The sequence below is a fragment of the Cynocephalus volans genome, chromosome 15, assembly GCF_027409185.1.
Source record: "Cynocephalus volans isolate mCynVol1 chromosome 15, mCynVol1.pri, whole genome shotgun sequence".
NCBI classification, from domain to species: Eukaryota; Metazoa; Chordata; class Mammalia; order Dermoptera; family Cynocephalidae; genus Cynocephalus; species Cynocephalus volans.
Window position 1 is genome coordinate 60,731,655 of NC_084474.1, and position 14,509 is coordinate 60,746,163.

The window sequence follows — 14,509 nt, forward strand, 5'->3', positions numbered from 1 at the left end:
CAGCAGCCAAGCTGGGGCTGCTAGGGCTCAGGGGAAGAGGAGGAAAGACCTACGGAGTGCATGAAGGTGAGAGAAGCCACAATGAGAGAAAGAAAGGACTGATCCCACCATTTTGAGCTTCAGCCAATTCAAGTCTGGCCCTGGTGAGCACATGGAGCAAGAGCTGGCAAAAGCTGCAGCTATGCATCCTTCATATGAAGTTGCTTGGAGGCAGCAGGAGAGAAGAGGGCCTTGGTGGCCCTCAGGCCAGCCACCACTAACAGGGCTCCTGTGGACCCACATAGGAGCGAGGAGCTACAGACAACAGAAAAAAAGAGCCACTCAGAGGCTGGGGAGTCATCACAAGGGATCACACTTGTCCCGTCCCATGGGAAGTGTTTGGAGTGCAGGTGATGGGGGACACAGGCCCACCGTGGAACATTAGAGCACAGCATGGATAGCTGATCTACCCCCCAATCAGCGCAGGACCACTCAGTGGAGACTGCTCAAGAATATAGAACTGCAAGAGGTGCAGATCACTGAAATGACTGAGGTCCAGACCAGAGTTTCTACACAAACCAGGTGTACCAGACCTCACAAGACTTGAAGTACATACAAGGTCAACATTAAAACCTGAGCTGCACAAAAAGCCTTCCCCAGGGAATCAGCAGCAAAGCAACAATTTAGCTCAACCACAGGGCTCAAGTACTGGTTCCCACAGAAAGTTCCCCCATTTTAGAAGTAACCAAAGGACAACAAATTAGTTCCAGTGCAGAGTGTAAGTGGTAGGAACAGTGAATAATCTACCACAGAACTGAAAGAAAAAGCAAAATACCCACAGATCAAAGTTTGATATTAACCAGTAAAGGTCTAACACCACCAAAGATCACCTATACAACCTATAAGGACCAGAAGCCCCCTGGGCTTCCAAGCGAGGGATGGGGAGGGCTTATGGACCTCAGCCACGCTGCCCCCATGACCACATTCAGCCCAGTGATGACCACTAGGCTGCTGCTGGAAGCTCCGTGGGCTCCTGAGCCGGGGCAGTGAGGAGCTGAGGGCCACAAGCATGCCCCCCTGACATCCACAACCAGCCCAGCAATGACCACCCAGCTGCTGCAGGAAGCACACTGTGCTCTTGAGCCAGGGCAGTAGAGGGCCAGGGGATTCAGCCACACCCCCCTGACATCTGCATCCAGCCCAGCAACAACCCAAGCTGTCACTGGAAGTCCCCTGGTCTCCCCTTCTGGAATGAGAGGGGTGCCATGACCTTGACTAAGCCCCCCTCCCTTCCTGCTCCTCTCACCCTATTTTCTTACCCCTTCTCCTCTCCTCCTCTCTGCAACTGCTCTGCAACATCTTAGAGTGTAAAAAAAATAATATTCATAAAAAAAATTTTTTTTAAAGTATAGCCACAGAAAATAAATAAATAAAATTTCAATTTCATTCAATTTAAAGCTCCACCCATCTTCCTACCCCTAGTTTCTATTCCATGTTAGGTTTGAGGAGAGGTGTGGTCTACCTTTCACAAATTTCCCCTACCACCTTCCTGATGCTTCTCTGATGTTGGGTTGTGAGAAGGGGTAAAAGCAGGTGTCCACTTTTCTATCCAAATCCTTCTTTGTCCCTTGGTAGGAGGGTGATAATGGTGGATAGCAGTAGTGGAAGTAGTGATGGAACCAGTTCTGCTAAAATGGCTAGTCCTTTATAGAAGTGCTAACCTCAGTAGCCAGCAGTTCTTTCACCTTTGAATGTGGGCCATTAGCATCTTTTAGTACCAGCCATAGACCTTAGTTGCAAATTGTTGAACTGGGTACCTAAAACCATTCTGCTTCATAGCATATATATTAGTGTTGTGTGTGTGTATAGAGTTTATGACAAGTGAAGTACGGTGGTAATATATTAAGTTTTTATCACCTGAATTATTTTACATGTTGTGGAGGAACTATTTAATAATAATTCTTAAATTGAATGATTATCCCTGATGGTTCTGTTTTGTTAATTTGAATTTTAAATAGTTTTTTTGGGGGGGTGGGTACCTTTGTGTGTGTCTCAGTTTGCTAAAATATTTATTGAATTATTTAGTAATTGTGACTGTGGGAGTATACAAAGTTGAATATAAAGGTTCACATAGCCTTCAAGGAGCTTACAATTTAGGGAAAAAATAAGAAATTGTATTGTGTTGACTTGGGGTTTTGAATCACAAACTCATTGAAACATATTCTGGGACAGAATCAATTTCACCTTATGTTGAAAACAAGAAAATTTTATGTGCTGAATGTATATACTTGAAGGAAAAGAGTTCAGAAGCCTGAGATTGATATTCTTGTTACTGGTTTACTTTTGCTAGTCATGGAAAATAAGTAAACCAAGGCATAGAATGATAATAATCACCAATACTTATATTGTGCTTTCTCTGTCTTAAGCACTAGTTAACCCTCGGTAGCAATGAAAATGGGCACACACAGAGGACTCACCAGCATGCACACTGGCTACTCACCTGACCTAGGAGCCCATTAGCTCCCCCAGAGTATGTTGACTCACTCAGAGCCCATTAGCTCTTGTCTTAATACTGCCTCCTTCACCAATGAAGCAAAACAGGCAGCCAGCACTGTGGCTCTGAAAAAGGGAGAATTCCCAGGACAAAAGTCCTAGAGGCCATTTGGAAAAGTCCTGAAATTGCAGGGCTCACTTGCTTAGAGCATTAGGCACCCCAAATACAAGGCAGTCCTCAGAACCATGGCTGGGTCAGCCCTGCTGTGCTTCTGCAGCCAATTGCTCCAGGCAATTGTTGGTGTCTGGGATAAAACTCAGGCGCTCAGGCCATAGGCCATAGGATTCCAAGTTGGCTCATCAGAACTTTACCAATGTCCAGGTCCCCCTGCTCTCCACTCAGAAACAAAAGACCCGTCAGTCCCAAGTGTTGGTGTGAGGCAGGAAGTTTATTATCAGATGTCTTATAATAAATTTCCTGCCGCACACCAACACTTGGGGCTGATGAATCTTTTGTTTCTGAGCGGAGAGCAGGGGGACCTGGACACAGGTAACAATAACCCTATGAAGTAATTAATATTAGCATTTTCATTTTACTGATGAGGATACTGAGTGCTCTTAATGATCCTGTCTACTTGGAAAAATAGACACTGGACAAGGAATTTATAACTGTGATGAGTATTAGGCATAGGAAAGTAAAATATGTTCTGGGAGTATATAACAGGGGCTCCTAACCTAATCTTGGTGTATGAGGGGCGGTGTCAAAAACCATTATGTTTTACTTGGATTAGGGGTGATGGCTGTTTCAATAAGGGGTGATGATGATAATTATAATAGTAATAACAGCAGCAGTAATAACAAGAATAATAGCTGCTATGGAGCAGGTACTTAGCAAATGTTTTTATTTATTTATTTTTAAAACATAATTGATTATACGTATTTGTGGGATACAGAGTTGACTCAGTATTTGTGTACAATATGTGGTGATCAAGTCAGGATAGTTGACATATTCATCATTACAGAATGTGCTCATTCTTTGTGTCAATTGACTAATTTTTCCCTAGCCCCCCTCCCCCTCTTCCTTCTAATAACCACAGTTCTGTTCCTCTCCTTCTGAAAGTTCAATGTATTATTGTGTTTGTTGTTTCTTTTTTGTTTGTGTGTTTATTTCTTTTTTAGCTCCCACTTATGAGTGAGGGCATGCAGTATTTCTCTTTGTCTGGTGTATTTCACTTAACATAATTTTCTCCAAGTTCATTCTATTGCTGCAAATGGCAGAATTTCATTCTTTTAGTTTTATGGCTGAGTAGTATTCCATTGTGCATATATATCACATTTTCTTTATCCATTCATCCTGTCCTGTCAATGGACATATCTTGACTATTGTAAATAGAGCGGTGATATAAAAATGGGAGTGCAGGTTTCCCTTGACATGATGATTTCCATTCTTTTGTGTGTATACCCATTAGTTGGATTGCTGTAATCCTAATAACAATCCTATGAGATAGGTAGTATTTTTACCCTTTTTTCCTTATGAGAAATCTGAAACAAAGAAATGAGAGATACAGAATCCATTTGGGTGTTATCTTGGTATTTCTAAGAGTTTTGGTCCTGTGAAATAGCAAAAAATGTGAGAAAAATACAAAATTCTATTGCATAAGGTATTGAAGTCAAAACAAATTAAGTTAGTTAAGGTGGCAAATGATAGGATAAATTGTCATTGAAGTTTCTTTAGAGATAGAAAGATAGTAAAATGACAGAGCTGAAAATGCAAAATCCAGCCAGTAGGTGAAAAAAGTTATTGCAGGCTCAAGTTATCAGAAAGTTAGATAATGGTGTAGGGTCAAAGATAACTTTCCTTCCACATTTTGAATGTTTGATAATTTGATTCTCCGGAATAAACTGACAGTAGACAGGTTAGCAGGAGAAGAGGCATATGCATGGGGGTTCTGCAAAGTATGAGACTCCAGGAAGGGCCAGAAATTTATAAAGCATCCTGAGCTGCTGTAAGAAATAGGGGATTGGGGTTTCTGAGGGGAGCCAATGACAGGTTATGGGAGGCTGAGGGGAGGAAATACATGGCAAAAAAAGGCCATCTTGTTATATAGGTAAAGTTTCTCAAGTCCCAAGAGAATGGGTGGTGTCATCCTTTAGTCTTCTTTCCTATGGGTTAATCTTACCTGTTTGATGAGATTATAGGGAGGGGGGATCATGATAATTGCATTCCTTCTGAAGGAATTTCCCTTCATCAGCTAAGGAAACTTCAGAGAAAGCCCCTCTCTGTGCTTTGGGAGGAAAAAGGGGGAAGGAATAGATGGTCTGAGAGACTTTGGTTCTTCTTTAGTTCAAAGCACTCAGCTTACCAAAAGTGCTGTAGACTGGGCCCCAACAGTGGTTTATCTTGAAATGCAAGAATAACCAAGTGCTGCTGAAGGACTTAGAGTACCAGTTATTACAGCAACTATTTAAAACAACAACAATAAATACAAAACAAAACTCACAGTGTTGGTCTTGATGAAGGAAGATAACCCTAGATGTCCCTAGTCTTAGTCTCTTCCTAAAGTGGGGGGTCAGAGGGAGAGAATAATCTCTGCTTGATAACAACCTCAATCTGTTCTGATGGTAATTGCAGCAAGTTTGAATTCATAATATAATTTCCTTAATTTAATGATTCTCAGGCATTAGGGAGATTTTCTTGTTTTGAAATTGCTGCTATTCTCATAGGTTAGTTGATTTAAAGTCTTTTGTATTATCTGTGTTCTGGGACAAAACAGCCTCTAAGTAGCTGAGGCTAAAAAGGCAGTGATTTTCAAACTTTAGCATACAACAGAATCACCTGAAGGGCTTCTTAAAAAACATTGTTGGACCCCTTTCCCAGAGTTTCTGATTCTGTGTGTCTGGTTTGGGGCTGGGATTTGCATTTCTCACAATTTCTTAGATAATGCTGTTTCTGCTTGTCTGGAAACCACACTTTGAGAATTACTACTTTCCTTATTCGGTAAGTCTTTTATCCAATAGTTAGAGCTAAATAAAGAAATGATGAAATTTATTAAATGTTTGAAGAATAATCAATGTATTTCATCTTTAAAATATTTGTTACAGTTCAGAGAATTAAGCATATAAGAGTATATATAAATTAGTCTTTGTGTGTGATTTAAAATACATACTTGTTTAATTATTTTTTGACTTGTGATTTTAAGTTGAAAGGTAGAATTTGGCTAAATTTAGAAACTTTTGGAATGTTTAAGAGAAATTATCATTCATTATGTTTAAAATTTTATAGTAATATATTTACTAAAGTTGTATTACAGGCAACTAAAGTATTTAAAATAGAATGTAGTAAATTTATAAATGTGGTTTAGTATATGAGAATTTAATTATCCAAGTTTATAAATAGGATTGTTTAAGGATATTTAATTTTTCAGTTCGAGTTGATCAGCTATCAAAGGCACCTTAGAAAATGTGCTAAGATTTATTAGATTTATAAGTAAGTTGCACCTTACAGTTGAAGGCTAAAGGAAAACTAGGTTTTTCCATTTTTAACTTCAACACATTGCACCAAAAATTAAATTAACTACATATAGTTTGGTTTTTTTTCTGTGTGTAAAAGCTCCCTTTATGGCCACTGGCAAACTTACATTGAGACTCTTAAGTTTTGTCCAGTGAGTAATACTAGTACAAAAAAGGAACAAGGGCTGGTTGGTTAGCACAGTTGTTTAGAGCAAGTGCCTCATACCACCAAGCTCAAGGGTTCGAAAAACACGCAAACAAACAAAAAAACACTAGATGGTTAGAGCATGGTGCTGATTAACACGAAGGTCCTGGGTTTGATCCCTGTACTGGTCAGGAAACACACACACACACATACACAGAATTAGTAGATATGTTATTCTCACTGTGGAGTTATGTTTTGGGGTTAGCTGGTTAGCTCAGTTGGTTATAGCACAATGTTGTAACACCAAGGTTCGGTATCCCAGTCCCATCCAGCTGCCAAAAAAAAAAAAAGGAAAGGAACATGTTTTAAGGTCAAATATGTGTGTTAGAGAAAGGCCGATGAAAAGAGGGAAATGTGATCAGATATAAATTACATTGTCCCTAAGATAAAGATAAACCTGTTGCTTAGGCAGGCAGGAGAAACACAGCTATTTCTCACAGTGAGAATAAAAAGAAAAAATTCTCCTGGAACTCTGTAATATAGCAAAAAGCAAACAAAAACTCACTATCTTTATAGTAAGTCAGATTCTAATTTCAAAAAGCTATTTTTTAAAATACCTTTCTTTAATGTAGTTGAATGGTGTAGCTCCAAAATGCAAGTTAATAAAAGCAGTTCTGTACAGGCGCAAATCCATTAATCCAAATATGTAGTATCTGTCTTAACTGAAGTTTTAGATTACAAATCATAGTTTTTAGATTGTATATTTAAGCCACTAAGATTTTAGATTTTCTAGAGCAGTACTACAGTCAAGGGACAAAATTGCAACAAATTTAAAGATCTCAATTGGCTTTATTGCAGTTCTAGAAATAAGGCAACACTTTGGTCCATGAAATAGATAAGCGTTCTAATGAGATGAGCAGAGGAGGTTGGTTTTACAGAGAGAAAAGGTCAAAGATAGCAGAAATAAAGAACAAAAAACAGATTGGTCATTTCAAAGTTACTTTCTTGTAAGGTAGGGACAGGGAGGTAGAACAATAGAAAAATAACTGATTATTTAATATTGGGTTACTACTTTTGTGTAAGGATTAAAGTAGAGGGAACTTCATTATCATGCCTATAGAAGATTTAAGCTGGCCTATTCGGGAAATTGGCTGTTCTCTCTCTCCTGATTTCTGGGAATGTCAAACAACAACTTAGTTTGGGTTTGTTGATGTGGAACTTTAGCTGGGATGACTCCACCATGACTTTTAATCTGGTCTGTTGGGGCCTAGTGCAGAAGCTTCATCCAAAATAGTGGCTTCCTATGATATTTATTTACATTACTCAATACATTTTTCTGTGATGATGGAAATTTCTATATCTGTAATATCTAGTTTGGTAGCCATTAGGCAAATGTGCAAGGCTTTTAAGTAGCAAGTCTCTATAGCAATTTAATATCATTGACCTTTTCACTTAGAAGAGGGGCACCAAAAAAGTCCCTGGGTGCATAGTAACATTTAAGGGCTAGATGGGGGAAAGGGGCACTAAAGGGGAGCATTAATGGGTAGGAGACCAAGAGGAGTGTGATAGGTTTCCAGATAAAGGGAAAGAAGAACATGCAGAAGGAATTCGTTGGATGCTTTACAGAAATCAAATAAAATAAGATTGAACGAGCTCATCAAATATGCCACTTAGTTTATTTATTCTAGGGCAGGTGAACTGGAGAGGAAGACATTGTAGTACATTGTGTAATCAGTAGGAGATGATGGAGTAAAGACAGTGAAAGTAAATTTTTACTTTCAAAAGTTCACTTATGAAAAAAAGCAGAAAGAGTTATATCTAGAGGAGGATGGATACAGAGTTGAGGGAAACTTGAGGGGTTTTGTTTTGTTTTAATTATGGATAAGGAGTCAGTAGTGAAAGGTTGAAAATACAAACATTTTTCCACTAGTACCTCACTAAAGAGAGAATCAGTTAGAAAAGCTATAATCAGCATATCCCTTTTAGTTTAACAGATGCTTTTAAAATGATTGAAGCTTTTAAGTCTATATTAATGTGTTTGAAAATACTGACTCCCAGCTCAATATTTTAAAGTCATCACACTTTTTATCAGTAACTATTACCAAAATTATAATATTCAGTTACAGCAGGAATCTTTTAGTAAGTTAAAACTGGATCTCATAGTTTTTTCATTGTTGATTTCCAAGCTTGCTTTCTTCCTCCAGTTTGCTTATAAATGATCTTTTTAAAGATCTGATACTGCTTTGTCAATTCTGTGCTTAATATCTTTCAGAACTTCTGAATCTGGTAATAGCAAGCTAGATAACTTAAACTATTCTGCTAATAACAATTTAAAAACCTGGACGAAAAGAAAAATAAATTTTATTGAGGGTATCAGAAAGCTAACTGGTATGACTAGCTAACTGGTATAACTGGTATGACTAGGTATCTGCGTAAGGACAGAAACCTAAGGAGAGGGAGCCCCAATTTGAGATTGCTTTTTTTTATTGGGGGAAGCATTGATTCCAGAAACAGCAACTGAAAAACTAAAAGGTGTTTTTGACAACCTGTGATTATAAGGGATAGGGACAGAGTGCAAGGCCCTCCACAGGGGAGGGGTGGCCATAGTGAACTCCTCTTACTTTGGACCCCAAAATGCAGTACTTTAGGGGAAAGATAAACCAGAGTAGTTAGGCTTTCCCAGGGTGATAGTTCAGCTTCATATCATCAAAATTTCTATAACTTCATTAACATCTGGTATTGCTGGTGTCCTCAGGCACTGACAAAAGCAAACATTAATTTCCATGTCAAATTATTTCTACAGACAATTTTACAAATGTTTTACTCAGAACATGAAATATAACTAGGCACATGACAAGATATGAGAAACAATAGATAATAGAAACAGACCCACAGGAACTCTAGATATTGTAGTTATCAGATTTAAAATAGCTATGTTGAGAATTTTGAACTAAGTAAGAATTTTGTAGAAAGGAACAAACTATAGAAGAGAAAAATGTATATTCTAGAACTGAAAAATATAATCCCCCAAATTAGGACCTTTGTGGATGATCTTAACAGTGAATTAGAAACCACAGAAGAGAGAATTAGTGAATTGAAAGCTAAGTCAGAACAAAATATCCAGAAAAACAGAGGGACTGTAGAATGGAAAATACAGAATAGAGTAAGCTCAATACAAGATACAGTGATAAATTCTAATGTATGTTGTTTGGAGTCCCTGAAGGAGAAGATAGAGAAAATGGCACAGAAGCATTATTTAAGAGGAAATGTCTGAAAACTTCAAAACTGAAAAAAGATTTTAATTCACAGATTCAAGCATCCCTAGGGGAAACCACACCAAAGACAAAGCATCTTAAAAATAATCAGAAGAAATAGTTCAATAACCTTCAACGATATAGAATTAATATTGACACTGTTTACCAACAGAAACAGTAGAAACTAAAAAGTTAGTAATGTATATCTTTAGAAGAAAATACCTCCCAACCTAGAATTCTGTGACTTTTGAAATTGCCAGAGATGCAATAAAAATGGCAAATATGAGAGTGAAACTAAATGAATGTTGACTGTCAAAAAATAGTAATGTCTTATGGAGTTTTTAAAAAAAATATGCATATATGTAATTAAAGTATATAACATATAATTGTGTACAAGTCTTGGCAGTGGCACGTGTAGTTTTTAACATCCTTACATTATTTGGGAAGAAGATAAAAATACCACTTAATATTAGACTTTGGTGGGCCAACCCCGTGGCTCACTTGGGAGAGTGCGGTGCTGGGAGCGCAGAAGCGCTCCTGCCGCAGGTTCGGATCCTATATAGGGATGGCCGGTTCGCTCACTGGCTGAGCGCGGTCACAAAAAAGGACAAAAAAAAAAAAAATTAGACTTTGGTAAGTTAGTATTTCAAGTTGTAATCTCTGGAATGACCACTGGCAACTGTTAAACAATGTGTAATGCAAATTATGGTAGGAAAACAAAGAATTTTTATATATATATATATATATATATATATATATATATATATATATATATATATATATATATATATATATATATATATATATATAAAATAAATAATACTGTATCCAAGGAAAGCAAGAAAGAAGAGGAAAAAACTAATAGATCAGGCAGACAAATATAAAATAGAACAAATAGCCAAAAAGGACCTGCTTATAGACCCATCAAAAGCATAAAGATACAGAAAGGTTGAGAGTAGAAAGAAAAAACAAACACTAATGAAGAGAAAGTTTGTATATTAATATTAGACAAAGCAGACTTTAAAGCAGAAAATATTCTGAAAAAAGCAATTTACTATGAAGATATAGCAATTGTCAATTTGTATGAACCTAATAACATGGTCTCAAAATTTAGAAATAAAAGTAGAGAGACCTACAAGGAGCCAAATAACCCACAATCATACTGGGAGATATTACAGCCTCTCTCAGTAACTTACAGAATAAGCAGACAAAAGCAAATCAATTGCAGGTGTAGATGATTTGAACAACACAATCAGCAAACTTGATCTCATGGATATGGCAATACATGTGTGTGCATGTATGCATACACGTACACATAAAACACTACACTCTACAGTGCAGAATATACATTCTTTTCAAGTATGTATGGAGCATTTACTAAGTTTACACATGATCGTAAAGCAAGTTTCAATACATTTTTAAAGTTTGAATTCCTTTAGAGTATTTTCTTATATTGCAGAGCAATTAAGCTAGAAATCAGTAACAAAAAGATATTTTTTAAAAATTGTCATTTGCTGACAAATTAAACAGTATTCCCTAAATAGAACATGGGTAAAGGAAGAAATTAGAGTAGAAGTTAGAAAGTATTTGGAGTCAAATTATTAAAACACACCGTTATCAAAACTTGTAGGTTTCAGCTTTATGGGAATTTATTGCTGTAGATTACGTTAAGTTTTCTCCTTCTGGCAATGATAGAGTAAAATCTAACTCCTTTATTCTTTCCAGTATACCAAGATGATTGTATCTCAGAGAAAGTCTTGTTTATTCATTTCTCTATCACATATTTATTGAACACCTACTATATGCCATGCATAATAATATGTGGTGGGTATATAGCACGTTTTCTCAACCTTGGCAGTATTGACATTTTGGGACAGATAATTCTTTGTTGTGGGACTGCCTATACACTGTAGGATTTTAAGCAGCCTTCATGGCTTCTACATACTCTAGTAACATGCCCCAATTTTGATAACCAGAAATGTCTCCAGGCATTGCCATAACCACTGGAGAGGGCAAAAATTGTGTCTGGTTGAGGATCACTGGTATATAGTGGTGACTGCCGATCATGGCCTCTGCCCTCATGAAGCTAATATTCTAGTGAGTGGTTTTAAATAGCAGCATAGTTATGAGTGCAGGTTTTATATTCAGTTGGACAAGTTTGCATTCCATCACTGCTATTTTCTTAACTGTATGATTGCTGTTAATCTCTGTTCCCTCAGTTGTGAAAAGGGGATAATAATGTTACCTGCTTCATGGGCGGGGGGGGGAAATGGGTCAATGAATTAGATGAAATAATGTATGTGAAGTACTTGGAACAGTGTTTGGCATATAGTAGATACTTGACGAAGGTTACGTATTATTTCTGTTATGAAATAAACCACAAACAAGTCTGTATTTTTAAACTGCAGTAAATTTTGTGCAAAAGAAGTATAGGGCTTCTCCTTTTTCTACTCCCAATCTAGATTCATATCGATAGAAGAAAATGAACAGTTTAATTGTGTTTTGGCATTTATATCTATGAATAAATGTTTAGGACTATTTTTTATAATAGAAAAAATATTTCAAAATATTTTAGAATTTTCAGTAATTAGAGTGAATATTTTCAATTCATTTTCAAACTTTAAACTAGAAAGCTGGTATATTAGTTTTCTTGTTCTGGACTGCATTCCATGGTGAGCTCTTGAAAATGATAGAGGAATCGCAAACTTCCTGTGATTAAATGTTTAATGAACTCTTGGGATATTATGAAACAGATTGAAAAACTGCTATCAGGATAAGTAAATGTAGACTAATAGTTACTCCTAAAATCAATTAAGGATGGATACATTATTAGTTAAAAGTAATCTGTAATTGTATTTTGCATTGCTTGAGGAAGTTTGAATTATAAAATGAAGAAAGTGTTTGTGGCTCCTTCTGCTATTTATACAATAGTAGCAATAAATTACTATTTAAAACTTACTTTATTTTAGAATAGTTTTAATGTTTTATTTTCTCATTAGAGAAGCAAATTTAAATATAAGCTATTCAGTGCAGAAAAAATTAGAATATTCTGATAAGCAAAAATAATATTCTTCTTTATAAGAATTGTACCATTTTGCATTCCCATCAGAAATGTAGAACTGTTTTCCTACAGTCAATCAGTATTTGGCTAAGCTTTTAAATTTTTACCAATCTGATAGGTGAGAAGTATCTTGGTGTAGTTTAAATTTGCGTTTCTCTAATTATGTGTGAGATTGAACATCTTTTTACATGTTTAAGTGCCATTTTTACATGCTTTTGTGAATTGCCTGATATCTTTTGACCATTTTTTATCTGATTTTTCCCCCTTCAGTTTTTAAGAGTTCTTTAAATATTTAGGATATGAAGTAGGTTGTGTGTGTAATACATATGTATGTGTATACATTTTTTCCTAGACTTGTGATGTATGAAACATAATACTTTGTCTGCTTTTCTTTATAGAAGGTTAATGACAGTTTATAAGAATTGTGGTAGTTCTAGGTACAATTCAAGTTGTTGCTTCAGAACATTAGTCCATTTATATTAAATGCTTGCCATGTTTCAGGTCCTTTGTTAGGCATTCAGGAAGCATTGTGGAACAAAGTAGGTGGTGTTTTGCAGGTTAGAGTTTAGTGAAAGAGATTAAAAATGCTGATATTAACTTAAAGCTGTGCCAGATGCTATGAAGTAGAAATAAAGATCCTATGTGATTAATAACAGTCTTGGGTTAGCCTGGGTGATCAGGAAGGTTTCAGGACAGCATTTTTAAGCATTGCAGAGCTAACTGGTTTTTTGGGGGGATTCAGACATTATTATTATTTTTAATGTATCATTAGAGCCATTCACCCAACAACTGAGCTAATTAAGTACATATAAACAACTGAGGTAATTAGGTACATATAAACAAACTCTAGTCAAAATGTCAGTTGTTTGGATCGAGGGAGAACAATGAAACAGATGTTTTCTAGGTTATTTGGGTTTAATTAGTATTTATTTTTCTTTGAAAAACTTTTGAGAGTAAATACAGTATTTTGCTATATTTACTGTCTTATTTAATTTTGCGTTTTTTATTAGTTTTTTTAAAGATTTTTTATTTTAATCATTTTTAGATGTTTAGATAGTGGTATTTTATCAATTCAGCACAGTCCTTGTTACATGAAGTACAGATGAGAAGGTTAACACTAATGTAAACTTTAAACTGAAACAGATACCTTATTCTTAATGATAATGAAATATCCAAGTGAAATGTAATGGGCACTTAATCTAAATTAAAAGTATGTTTTTATATGAAAGCATACCTTAATTTACTTCATGGTATACAAATAAGGAAGTTAATAATTTATTATAATTCCATAGAGCAGACTCTCTTTAAGTATGACTTGCAGAAGTAGAGAAATTTTCTCTTGTGAGTACTAATGTTACATTTTTAGATTTGGTTTGGTTCATCATCATAATATATATTTTTTAAAAATATATGTTTTATATATATCTTCAAATATAGTTTGTTATAGTTAGGTTAAGTATGTTAAAAAGAAATGGTCCATAATTTAGTTTTTAATAACTTCCTTTCTGTTGACAGTTACTTACGTTTTGAATTGACTTCCAATTATTATAGTGGTTCATACTGGTTAGTTCCTAAAGCAAGCAAGGGAGTACAGTACTTTCTTTTTTTTACAGTTGATTGTTTTTTAGAATAATACAGAAAGGAGGCTGTATTACTAGTGAATTAGATATCTGTCCAGTGAGCTCCAGTCAGCAGTTTTTGGCATTACTCTGAAAGGAAAATGAATTTAATAGGAGTTTTACCTTATTCTTTTTCCAGACACTGGCCAAAAGAAGACCCTAGACAAGAAAGATGGGAGACGAATGTCTTTTCAGAAACCTAAAGGGACTATTGAGTACACTGTAAGTTATTTACTTTTGAAAAAGTGATTTATCTTTGTAATAATAGTCTTATTTATGACATGCTCTGTTTATAACTAAGGCAACAACTGTTAATTGCCTTATTTTAAAAATCTGTGCTTCACTTTGGATAACTTTTGTTAATAATAATGCTTATATGCTTAATTGTATTTTAGGACTTTTTCCCTTAAGGAGAGATTTTACTAAGTGAGATGCAAAGATAGTTATT

At 35.7% G+C, this 14,509-nt stretch overlaps 1 protein-coding gene across 6 annotated transcripts in view; it reads left to right on the forward strand.

The window, feature by feature from the left end:
- Positions 1-14,509, forward strand: part of OXR1 (oxidation resistance 1) — a 446,972-nt gene that overhangs the window by 363,363 nt on the left and 69,100 nt on the right. For all 6 annotated transcript variants that reach the window (XM_063079313.1, XM_063079315.1, XM_063079317.1 and 3 more), the window contains one exon: positions 14,201-14,283. In XM_063079313.1, the coding sequence (XP_062935383.1) occupies positions 14,201-14,283 (83 nt within the window). The remainder of the gene's footprint in view (positions 1-14,200; positions 14,284-14,509) is intronic.